The following is a 13384-nucleotide window of genomic DNA, read 5'->3' on the forward strand; positions in this document are numbered from 1 at the left end:
AACATCTGTCACTCAAAAACATCATGTTATGGAAGTAAAACATCTTGCAAAGTTATGTTGTCCTTAAAAAAGCTCTTTTACTGTGGTAAAACTATTTAAAAATACTAAATCAAACAAGCTTTTAATCAATAATTCTAGAAACCATCGTTGAATTGGCAGTCAATGAATTGAACACAACATCAGAAGATTATAAAAATGATTTATTTAAATTCATATACAACATGCACAGATACATAATAAAGACAGGACACAAAAAAAACCCCTAAAAACACACACATAAATCAGGCCTGTACAGTCAAACAGAAGGTCTGGCACCACATGACCAGAACATCAGCTGATCTCTGGGGTGAAGGGCTGTAGACGCTCTACAGGATGAAGGTCTGGGAAGGTATTTGGCACCAAACTGGCTGAGAACACGGTAAAACTCACGTTTACTCAAGGGATGTGAAATTCCACTGTGTGTGTAGATGCAAAGCACGCATATGTGTGTCCAGAGTTTCTGTGGGCAGTTTGGGAATCATTCCCAGCATGCAGTGGGCCTTTATGACAACAGGGTGATGAGGGCATCCAGAAACTTCCCTCTGTCCTCCATCTTTAGCTCTATAACTGCAAGAGAGAGAGAGAGAGAGAGAGAGAGAGAGAGAGAGAGAGAGAGAGAGAGAGAGAGAGAGAGAGAGAGAGAGAGAGAGAGAGAGAGAGAGAGAGAGAGAGAGAGAGAGAGAGAGAGAGAGAGAGAGATGTAACCTGTTGTGGGATGTTGATAAATGTACATGTGTGTGCATGTGATGTGTGTGTGTGTTTTGGGATCTGGCAGAACTGAAGGCATTTGGCACCAAACTGACAGAAATGATGGGAAACTGTATGAATATAACGGATCAGTTAGGCCGTTGTGCAGCTCATGTGTGTGTCAAATAACTTGAGTGTAGGGCTGTGCAAATAAATTGTAATTGATTTCCGATTTCGGCTTCCAACGATTATGAAAACAAGATAATCGAGGTAAAAACGATTATTGTGCGGCTGCCAAATAAGTGAGTGTTTTAAAATGAAGTCTACTGTTGCTAAACTGCAGGACATGTTTGAGATTAAACAGTGTAAAACTGTTCCCCAGGCGGCTTTCTGTGTGCAAAATTACTTTTTGGAGAGTATTCACGTAATCACGTGGGTTATACCTTAAGTAGACGCACACAGTAAACGCAAACAGTATATTGGATCCATGCATTAGCTCTTAAAGGGACAGCAGCCTATTAAACCTGCTGCGCTCTGTCATTAATGATAACCAGACAACAAATGACAAAGGAAAACCACTCACTGAGCTTGACTGAATACCATAAGCAGTTTTAATAAGGATTAATATATATTGAATGTACAGTAAGACTATGAAGTGTTATTTTACATTTGATTATTCAATATGAACACCACTGTACAAAGCGTAACACTTTTTTTTTATTTGCATTTTCATTCTGTTGCTTTTATTTGACCGTTTGGTTTGTAATTCATTTCTTTGTTCTTCTCTTGTTTTCTGACTGTTTACCTTTTTCTTACATTAGTTAACATAGTATTAGTTTTTGCTGAAGTATCAATATTTGTGAAATTCCACTGATATTTAAAATTACTTATCGTGTAATAAGACTTATATCACCCACCAATAATCGTGCTGAATAATCATGATTTCAATATTGACCAAATATAATCGTGATTATGATTTTTGCCAGAATCAAGCAGCCCTACTTGAGTGTTAATATTACATGATTAATGCAACCTGTTCTGACAAAAAAAAAAATCCTTAAATCTTCCATGTAAAATTACCATAATTTATTAAACATTTGGCTTTGAAGTTAAGCTCCAGAGCTCAAGTTAACACCGGTGTCCTGCAGTGTGACATGATGTGCTCCATTTTTTTATAACAAATAATTGATAAATGAATGAAAATTATAAATTCTAACAATAACAATAATGAAATAACTTTTCTTAAATATTTACTACTTTCATGATTTTGCATCATTGCAAATTCAGATCCAAACTCTGGGCTGCTCTGCCCTCTAGTGGTTGACATGAGCTGTGTGAGATCATGTCCCATGATGCAGTGGTACAGCGACTGACCTGAAGTGTCGAAATGATCGTGTAGAGTTCTGGAGCTGGTGTTCTCGGCTGCCTTTTCAAACGCCCGGCCAAAGAAACTTGAGGGAAAAGAAAAATTTTCATTTTTGATTGGAGTTTTAGCATTTTTCAGAGAAGAAAAGGGGCCGAATGCGAGTCTCTGTTTAAAAGCATGAACAAACTCACTTTTTCTTGTCAGAGGTGTCTGATTCTGGTGGAATTCCCAGGACGATCACAGTCCCCTTCTCCACATCCAGAGGAGCGGCCATTATCAACGGCAGTATCTTACAGCGCTTGTTCCTCGTCTAACAAAAACACACTCATGAGAACAGCCGTGTCCTCTCATCACATGTGCTGAACTCCAACATTTTTCTGGCTTAATGTGACTTAACTCCACAGACACATCAATTGACTTGTTTCATTGAGTATTTTTTGCACACATGCACTTACGGAGCAGACGAAGGCTTTGAGCAGATATTTGCAGAGGAGTGTCAGAGCCAGAGGTTTAGAAAACAGCTTCACATCTGGTGTTCCCTACAAACACAAGACACTTCATCAACATGTTTTCAACACAATATAATGAATTACTGTCATTATTCACCCTCATATCATTCCAAACATTTCATTCATCATTCCAAAATTGTATGTATACTACTATACTCTTTGTATATATAATGAGAGACTTTCATTTGATCTGTTTTATGTATGTATAAAAACTGTTATAAATAAAATATATATACAGGGGGGAAAAAAACACGAGAATTGGGCAGAGTCGAGGATTAAATAAATATAATTTTTTTATTTTACTAAATTTAAGAAATATATATTACTACAGGAATAACACTATTGTATAAAATAGTGTATATTATATTATGTATAAAATAGTGGTATTATATACCAGTCTATAAAATCAAGTATATAATAATAAAAATTTTATTTAAATCAGATCAATAAATAAAGTAATAATGCTATTAATTGTACTATACAAATGAGTATTTAATAATCAATGTTTATTTTATAAAATTATAAAAAAAATAATAATAATAAAAAAAAATTACTCAAATAATAATACAACTGTACTATAAAATAGAGTATTTAATAGTTATTTTTTATTTTATAGTAATAATACTTTTGGAGGACATGGAGAAGGTTACAAATGACCCAAAAATCCCAGCACAAACCCAGAGACACCAGCTACTTTTACATGATACCTTTTGTTTTAACTGGAATTAATTCATTCCGATTGATAAATCCGAATGTAGTGTTTACATGAATGTTAAAAAAAGTGATCGGGTTGATGTGCACAGTTATGTCATGAGCTTCCGCACACTGCACGAATATACAGAGTTTCCCGCTGTTTGTACATGCAAATCATAATCCTAAATCTCTTCTTTTCTTTGTTTTAAAGCGCAGAGTGTTTAAAAAACTTGAAATATTGACTATTGATCTATTCCGGGTCCTGATTAGGAGAGGACGAGCACATGAAGCTGTGCGCGGTGCTGCTTATATTCATCAAGCAGTAAAAACACCCCTTCCCGCACCCAAAACAAGGTGTGTGTGGATGAGAGTCCGATGTAAAGGACTGCTGGGACGACACTATCCTCCGCTTCACTGACGGTGAGTGGAAGGAGAAGTTCAGAAAGACACGACTATATTCACACTATATTAACAACAACAGCTCATATATAGCTTGCATATACTCAGTACTTTCCAGTTTCAGTTTTCAATCCGATCAAGTGTTTACACGACCTCTCGATTGGACCACAAAAGGTTTAGACCACTGAAAGCTGCTTATTTAAAAGAGCAGTGCCACACTTTAAGCGCTGACAATAGACTAAAACTTATTTTTAGAGGTTGACAGTCACTGAGAAACTGTGCTACACTTCATAATGTTAAACCTGAAGACATTAGATTTGTTCCACACCTCCAGTAAATGGCAGTAGAGGAAAGGCCCCTGTGAGAGTATGAGGTTCGTGCAGATGCAGCTCGCCACCGTCTGCTGGATGGCCTTCAGTTTCCTCTTGGCCAGATCGATGCCTAAATGCAACCGCTCCAGATTACTCCTACAGAGACACAGACAAAGACAAGAGGAGTTATTGAGTAAAACTGTCCTTAAGAAACTACACAGACACATTACAATATCTATGAAACTGTTAAAGAGACGGCCCAGCCTCTTTATACCAGTGCTAGTTTAGCATCATTGAGATACTAATATAGCTTCTTTTTTATATTCTCAATTATATTTTACTTTTGTATTTTCTGTATTTGTATTTTTGAAGTTTTGCTTCATTTGTCATATTAGTAATGTTTTTAAAATGTGTTTATGTAGTTTTTAATTTTTATTTCAGTTCTAGTTTGTTATTTTATTACATCAAGTAAAACTAAATAAAACTAGTAATGTTGCTTTAGCAACTAGCTGAAATAAGTTTAATTTTATTTCAGTTAATATTTTATTTTATGCAAAAAAAAAATGTATATAAAAGATATATAAAATATATATTTCATTTATTAATATTATTAATCATTTATTCATATATATTCATATATATATATATATATAAAAAATGGTTTTAGCTTTAGTTAAATATAATATAGCCCTGCTTCATACCTGGACTGTCTGTATATATAATTTATCTCTATCTCTATCTCTAGATATAGATATAGATTATTTTTTAAATGGTTTTAGCTTTAGTTAAATATAATAGCTCTGCTTTATACCTGGACAGACAGTCCAGAGCTTTGATGAAGTTGTCGGCTGGCGTTTCATCCTTCTCCACGTTCTCCAGCAAGGCGGCCGCAGCGTGAACCACATCACTGGCCAGGAACCGGTTCTTAAAGCCAAAGTGTACACCGAACGTCTGAACACGGATGTCTCTCATCCTGAGGTGGAAAAAACAAAGCAAACCATTAAACATGTGACAGATACGGATTACAACAAGCACAATCTTTCATTTGACTCTCTCTCACCCAAATTTATTGGCCGATTCCTCAATGACTTCCCGCAGATTCTCTTTAATCGTCATATCCATGGAGTTAAACTTCTGCCGGACCTGCTTGAGTGGGAGACTGAGGGAAAAACAATCATTAAAAGCATATTTTCAACTAAAGTCTGAATCACATGTATACAATGTATTCTATATTAATGCAAACCATTTACACACATCACAGTAAATCAACTTACTCAATAAATGATAAATAATATTCTAACTAAGCATCTTTATCATATTTCTACTGCTGGCATTTAAAAAAACATGTTTAAACAGGGGAAAAGCATGCCATAAATGTGATCAAATTACTTCTTTTGAGTCATCACTTTAGCAAAAATGTAATTTTGTCCTTTAAACCAAAGTGTTTTCTTGCCCATAAAGAGCTGGAAGAGTAAGACCCGTCCACTCACCCCATGTCAGCCAGGAACTCCTGCAGTTTCTTCTGTCCGTTGATGGACCACAGTTTAAAGCTGCAGGAGGTGTAGCAGGAGTTACAGATGCTCTCATACAGAGACCAGTGCTGATACAACACCAACCTCAGACTGACACATGGGGTCAAGGGTCAAACACACATTACACACAGTTCTTCATCACGCATGTTCAAAATGACATTCCACTTACGATTTGTGAAAGATATCAGCATGCATTATGTATATTGTGCACATTATTTCTACACCCTAATTTGCGAGAGCACCATAATGTAAAAGAGCTTTTTACACAAAATTAGATGCAAAAGAACCCAAGATACCTAGAGTCACTGAAATTAAACATGCACCGTAATGAGGTCATTAAACAGCACAATAGTATGCATCATCACATAATTTCACATCATGTGGAGAAGGATACTCATATTCAAAGGAGATCCTCATGCAGTCGATGGACAGCGAGTTTTCCTCATCCTCATTTCGATGGTTGTGTCGGGACACGTGGCGCTGTAGGGTGGCGATGTCTGTCACATATTTCATGCTGTATGACGGAGACACACAGGTTACTTTGAAACTTACTGCTTCAGAAGTCATGAGATGTTTTGAAGAGGTTGCTTATGCCGAAACGAGATAAGAGTGAGCTTCTTACTGTGGGATTTTATCATGGACCCACTGATCTGTCAGGCCAATGACACTCCACCTGCCAATCAAGAGTCAGTTTTCAGTTCGCAGAACACATCTACGACACTACTGCGACTTCTTACAGGTAATATTAAATAGGAAGCTCACCACAGCATGTCTTTGGTGTCTTTAGACATGACCCAGGCCAGCTCAAACATCACCAACGCTGCCTGTAGACAACAGAATAAACCAGTTCACACATAGCAGTCAGCAAATATTGAGAAAATTGCATATTCACTAAGCAGTAGAACTGAGCAAATCATTGAGTATTTAATTATGGCATTTAACCATTTACAAATATTTAATGACTGAATGCTACAAGTTCACATTATAGACTTCAATCAGATCCTTTTGAAATATAAAATTCACATTAGGCCGTATCCTGTTTTTTAACCATAAAATTGATGCAATGATTCATAAAAGTTTATGAAAGTTCCAAATAGCACTTTATTTGCTTTATTGTTATATTAGTGCATATTTCAGAGCAAAGAGCTGAATATTGTCAAAAGCCAGATTTTTTTATAGCCATTTTTAGCCTGTTTTTCACCCCAAAATTGATACAATCATTCACAAAAGTTTATGAAAGTGCCACAAGTTTTAGCAAATAAATAAAAATTTTTAAAAAATGATGAATTTGATTAACTTTTTATCAAGCTCGTATATTTAAGTTCAGTAATTTCACTTAAATGACAATTAATAGGTCATTTTCAATGCCATTTAAGTGAAATTACTGAACTTAAATATACAAGCTTGATAAAAATGATCATTCTAGAAGAAAATTTCAGACGGCACTTAGAGGCTTTTGCATCTGAACTCTTCATATATATATATATATATATATATATATATATATATATATATATATATATATATATATATATATATATATATATATATATATATATATATATATATATATATATATATATATATATATATATATAGCTGTTCACCATGTATTGATTGTTATATTAGTGCATATTTCAGATCAAAATAGCGGAATATTGTCAAAAGCCAGATTTTTTTTTTATAGCCATTTTTAGCCTGTTTTTCACCTAAAAGTTGATACAATCATTCATAAAAGTTTATGAAAGTTCCACAAGTTTTAGCAAATTATTATATATGTAGGTATGTATATATCTATTCACCATGTATTGTTATATTAGTGTATATTTCAGATCAAAATAGCGGAAAATTGTCAAAAGCCTTAAAATATTCTTTTTTTTTTATATAGCTATTTCATCAGCTTTATTAACCATCTAAAAGCCTCTTTATGTAAATCAGTTGAAGTCACAAACGCATTAAAGCATGAACATGAGCCATAAAATCAGACCATATGAAAACATGATCATAGTTACTCACTGATGTTCCATGGAACTCATACTGCTCGTAGTCAAACAGGATCTCTCTCCTGCAAACACAAACACACTCTAAACAATGTACTTATCACACAACATTTTTTCTCCATTTTAATTTTGGAGTAATTGTTATGTTTATATTGAATGACCTTCGAGCTTCCCATTCTCGTCTGGCACGCTGTCGCTCTATTCTCCTTTCCAAAGCGCCCTGAAGAAGTAAATGCAGACTTTACAAACCTTGAGTATAAAATAATCCATCTACTCATAATATGCATGACATAAATATGAAAACATGCCTCATCATAACGCCTCCGTTTCCCAGAAGGCTCTGCGCTTCCATCGCTTTCATTTCCAGAATCATCGCCGTCTCTTTCTTCGTCCTCATCATCATCATCATCACGGAAGATGTCATCATAGGACGGAACACCAAGATCGTCATCTTGCTTTATCAGGAGCTTAATCTATAGCAGTTCAAGTACAGAAATAATTGATTCATAACTGCATATTTGCAACAGGAAGCATCAGAGCTAATAAAGTGCTGAACATTTGTACTTGAGAGTCATTGTAGACGTTGACCACGTCAACAGGACGGTGTGTATCACAGATGAAGAACACAGAGTCTTCCTCAGGCTGAAGAGTCTCCAGCAGGTCCACATTTGCTCCACAGTTTATCAAGACAAAATACTGGTACTAGAAGAAGAAACATATACACAACAATTGCTTATAGATTAGACTCAAAAGCTGAGGACTATTGCCCAAATAAGTCTATAGTTGATATTTACACTACCGTTCAAAAGTTTGGGGTCAGTAAGATTTTTTTATGTTTTTAAAAGAAGTATCTTCTGCTCACCAAGGCTGCATTTATTTGATGATAAAAAAAAAAAAAAAAAAAAAAAAAAAACAGTAATATTGTGAAATATTATGACAATTTAAAATGACTGTTTTCTATGTGAATATATTTTAAACTGCTGTTCTTTTGAACTTTCTATTCATCATAGCATCATGAAATAAAAATGTAAATAACTGTTTTCAACATTGATAATAATCATAAATGTTTCTTGAGCATCAAATCATCATATTAGAGTGATTTCTGAAGGATCATGTGACACTGAAGACTGGAGTAATGATGCTGAAAATTCAGCTTTGATCACAGGAATAAATTACAGATTAAAATATATTAAAATAGAAAACAGTCATTTTAAATTGTCATAATATTTCACAATATTACTGTTTTTTTATTGTTTTTTATCAAATAAATGCAGCCTTGGTGAGCAGAAGATACTTCTTTTAAAAACATTAAAAAATCTTACTGACCGCAAACTTTTGAACGGTAGTGTATATAGTTGCCGAACTAAACAGCATTAATGGCAGAGCATAAAGTGGTACCTGTTCTTTATGCTCCATAAATGCAGTCCCTAAATCCTGCCATCCTGTCACAGGAACCAGCGTGTACTGGACTTGATCACAGTGAAATAGAGCCTGGATGGAAAAACATGGACAAAAAAAAAATGCTGAACACTTTTGAGTAAAAATTGAGTGAGATGTTTCATTTAAAAACATCTCATTTGCAGTCATTAAACTGTATTATGTATAATTTGGACAGCCCTCTCTCTAGAGCAGGAGTTTTCAAACAAATAATGATCAAAATATATGAATAAAATTTGATTTAAATAAATAATACCTCTAACAGTACAGCACTACAGTGAGTTGAAAAACACTACAGTATAATGTAATAGAAACTAAATATTTTACACATATCTATAATACACATTTTTCACAGTATTAATTGGGTCTTTATTTTTTTACACTATTACATCATAATGTTTGCACATGCGTAGGTTGTTGTAGGTGTCCTGTACAAAATATCTTGTGTATTGAATATCTGTGTATGTTTACTATCAGTTCAATGTTGCTGTTATTGTAGTATATGAATTTATAATGATATGACAAACCTGCAGAACCTTACAGGCACACAAGGCATCAATATCAGGAGACACGAGCAGGGCCACTCTCTGAATACATAAAAATAAGAGACAAGTCTGAGAAAGTCAAAGTACTTTAACAATTTAACGTTATATATTAACTTGAACAATACAGTAACTACAATACACAAGCAACAACATATAGAATAGAATAAGTATTATAAATTAATATGTACTATATAACATCAAATATTAAAACATCAACAGATAATGGTAGTATTAATAGTGATTTTCAATACTAACTATTTATATTAACTGTAAATATTAACAGTATGGGGGTCTTAAATGACTCCAGCAACCAAACCCAGACAAAACAGCTATTACGCACCTGATTAACGACAACATCATAAAATTCCTTTCGAATATCGGTCACAAACATGTTAAAATATAAGATTATAAAGTTTAAATATATAAAACTATCCCCTTTGCGCCCGTTGACGTTTTAAAACTCTGGCCTTGTTTAAAACTCAGAGTTTCCGTGTTTCGTCTGTGGCGCCAAATTTGCTTGTTGTGTATTTAGCACGCCCTTTGTAGAACTAACCAATTGAATAACGACTTACAGTGACGGGCAGACACATTAGCCAATGGTGTGCGATAGCGAGCCGCTCTTCTGTCCAATCGGAAACATCACCTGGCAGGTCAAAACATGGCACAGAAATACGGTGATAGAAAAACAAAATTAATCTCTCTCTCTGTTTAAACACATTTTTACAATTTATTTATAAAGTTATAATAGATTTTTATAATATGGATTTAACAAATGTTACGCATATGGCGTGACCCAAGCTTGAAAGAGAGATGTGATTGGCTAAAGCTCGGTCTGATGGTTTGTTGTTTTGTTGCGTCACGTCCTACTACTCGAAACGCACTTCCCACTGGAAGGAGATCTGCTGTGTTTCTGTTATTGAGTTGTCATCAGTATTCTTCTCATCATCGCTGAGGTTCTGCTGTCAGGCAGATAAACAGCTAACATGGTCTGTACTCGATTTTAAGCTAACTTTAAATTAGCCTTTTTATCATTATGTCTTTTATTGTTCTAAACCGGCTAGCTAATGCTAAGCTAAAAGCAGTAGAAAGCTGCACTGTCACTGTGGCACAAATCATAAGATGTTTGTTTATTATTAAACTGACATTTAAGATTATTCGTTCAGCAGAAGATATTTCCAACGAGATTTACATGAAATGAATACAAGAATACTATACAAACAATTATGAGTGCAGCAATAAAAGTTCCATTATTATTAAATGTTATTAAACTCTCTCTCTCTCTCTCTCTCTCTCTCTCTCTCTCTCTCTCTCTCTCTCTCTCTCTCTCTATATATATATATATATATCTATATATATATGTATATATATATATACATACACACACATACACATACATGTCTAAGTATATAAAACCATGCATTCTTCAATGTTTTTGAATTCAATATAATATATTTCTGTCCTCTTCCTCCATCAGTTCTCCTTCAACATGTTTGAGCCCCATGTGGGCCGGGGTTTCCAGAACCGTTTCTCCGCTCAGTACCGGTGTTATTCTGTGTCCATGCTGCCAGGGCCCAACGACCGCTCAGATGTGGACAAAGGAGGAAAGAGTATGTGGTGGTCTATAATACTGGAAAGATGTTTCCACATGGCAAGAAAAGCTTTGTGGATCAGGATTCATTTAGTAGATCTTGGGTTGTATTTCACTGAACTAATGCAGATGTCATGTTGTATTTTCAGTAATTATGCCCCCGTCTGCTTTGGACCAGCTGAGTAAGTTACATACAGTTTATTAAATATGTAAAACCTTCCAACTTTACTCTCTCCTGTGTATTGATTTCACATGTGGTTTGTGTTTCAGGCAGACTTAACATCACGTATCCCATGCTGTTCAAACTCACCAACAAGAATTCAGACAGAATGACCCACTGTGGCGTTCTGGAGTTTGTGGCAGATGAAGGCATCTGTTATCTCCCTCACTGGGTATAACATATACACAGATCGACTGCTACTGGATCTGATTCGCTTTAGACACGTTATCAAAATGTCCTTGTTGATCATGTTTTATTGTGTTTTCAGATGATGCAGAACTTATTGTTGGAGGAGGGCGGTTTGGTCCAGGTGGAAAGTGTCAATCTCATGGTGGCCACATACTCAAAATTCCAGCCGCAGAGTCCAGACTTCCTGGATATCACGAATCCTAAAGCTGTGTATGCTAACATAACACACACCTTTTACACTTAAATATATTTAAAAGCTAATATCTAGATCTCAATGTGCAATATTTCTTTTCTTTTTTTCAGATTAGAGAATGCTTTGAGGAATTTCGCCTGTTTGACCACAGGCGATGTGATCGCTATCAATTATAATGAAAAGGTGATTGTCTGTTACTCAGTATAATGATTAATGTGGGAAAAACCCTGATACACTAAGCCAGACGTTTCTGTCTTCCAGGTCTATGAGTTACGTGTCATGGAGACCAAACCAGACAAGGCTGTGTCCATCATTGAGTGTGATATGAATGTAGGGATGCTTATTTTTTTCACATTTACATAATACATGAAAGGATGCATTAAATTGATCAAAAGTGACAGTAAAGACATTTATAATGCTTCAAAAGATTTCCATTTCAAATGCTGTACTTTTGAATTTTCTATTCATCAAATAATCCTGAAAAAAAACTGGTTCACGGTTTCCACAAACACATTAACTGTTTTCAACTGGTGATGAACAGAAATGTTTCTTGAGCTGCTAATTAGAAGGATCATGTGACTGAAGACTGGAGTAATGAGGAGTCACAGGAATAAATTACATTTTGAAATGTATAATTATTTTAAATTGTAATAATATTTCACAAAATTGCTGTTTTAACTATTTTCGATCACATAATTGCAGCCTTGGTGAGCAGAAGAGACTTAAACATTATAAAGAATCTTTATATTTACACAATACCTCAGTGTATCTCTAATTACATGATATTTCATCCATCAGGTGGACTTTGATGCTCCTCTTGGTTACAAAGAGCCAGAGAGACACATGCAGAATCCTGAGGAACCAGCAGTATGTTCTGTCCTTCACATTATAACTCAATATTTTGATTAAAATGCACATAAATATCATTCTTACTAATCCTGTGTTTGTCATTCTGCTGTAGGAAGAGGAAACGGATCCCAGTAACTATGACGTGGACTTTGGCTTCAGAGTAAGTCAAACTATGATTATCATTACTGCTGTTTCACACTCCTTCATATGTTATGAAATCATATGTTAAGAATTGGTGTCTTGTCTTTCCCGTTTCTCTCCACAGGCCTTTACAGGTTCTGGGAATCGTCTAGATGGGAAGAAGAAAGGCATTGAGCCCAGTCCAGCACCCCTCGATCCCAGTGACATCAAACGGTACCATCCTCAGTCAGACCCAGACCACTTCACTCTCACTGCTAAACTGTACATTTTAATATTTGCTGTTTTTTAATTCACACAGAGGAATTCCTAACTACGAGTTCAAAGTCGGAAAGATCACCTTCATCCGAAACGCCAGACAACAGCCACGCAGATTTGACATTGTGAGTGAAATTACAGGGCAAATAATATTTATGGTTTTAATTGAATTTAATAGGGTTCAAATTTAGTTGAAATTGCTAGCATTAAGTGTTTTTGCTTATTTTAATCATATATTTTCTTGTCTCCAGGATGAAATGGCCACAAACTTCATTGCGTTCTCTGGGGAAGGACAGTCCCTGCGCAAAAAAGGCAGAAAGCCCTGATTACACAATTGACCAGGACACATCAGAAAGTCCACTGCTGTTTGGTTATTTGTGCTGTTTTTGAACTACGATACACTCAACATGTGCAGTTATTTAATGACATGC

At 35.1% G+C, this 13384-nt stretch overlaps 2 protein-coding genes across 2 annotated transcripts; one reads left to right on the plus strand and one right to left on the minus strand.

Moving 5' to 3' along the window:
* Positions 1 to 181: 181 nt before the first annotated feature.
* Positions 182 to 10017, minus strand: cdc45 (CDC45 cell division cycle 45 homolog). The gene is made up of 18 exons (XM_079898086.1): positions 9859 to 10017; positions 9501 to 9560; positions 8935 to 9027; positions 8101 to 8238; positions 7845 to 8009; positions 7698 to 7756; positions 7553 to 7601; positions 6299 to 6360; positions 6159 to 6209; positions 5931 to 6050; positions 5495 to 5626; positions 5065 to 5163; positions 4816 to 4977; positions 4022 to 4160; positions 2548 to 2631; positions 2284 to 2402; positions 2101 to 2177; positions 182 to 606 (listed from the first exon to the last, which is right to left on the minus strand). Exons 1-18 carry the CDS (start codon positions 9907 to 9909, stop codon positions 542 to 544), a joined length of 1725 nt encoding a protein of 574 aa, XP_079754212.1. The 5' UTR covers positions 9910 to 10017; the 3' UTR covers positions 182 to 541.
* A 335-nt stretch (positions 10018 to 10352) lies between these two features.
* ufd1l (ubiquitin recognition factor in ER associated degradation 1) lies at positions 10353 to 13344 on the plus strand. Its single transcript, XM_079897581.1, has 12 exons — positions 10353 to 10504; positions 10993 to 11125; positions 11256 to 11288; positions 11377 to 11498; positions 11595 to 11725; positions 11819 to 11891; positions 11970 to 12038; positions 12507 to 12575; positions 12670 to 12717; positions 12823 to 12911; positions 12997 to 13078; positions 13205 to 13344. Exons 1-12 carry the CDS (start codon positions 10502 to 10504, stop codon positions 13277 to 13279), a joined length of 927 nt encoding a protein of 308 aa, XP_079753707.1. The 5' UTR covers positions 10353 to 10501; the 3' UTR covers positions 13280 to 13344.
* Positions 13345 to 13384: the final 40 nt, after the last annotated feature.

This window comes from Squalius cephalus, assembly GCF_949319135.1.
Source record: "Squalius cephalus genome assembly, chromosome: 16".
NCBI lineage: Eukaryota > Metazoa > Chordata > Actinopteri > Cypriniformes > Leuciscidae > Squalius > Squalius cephalus.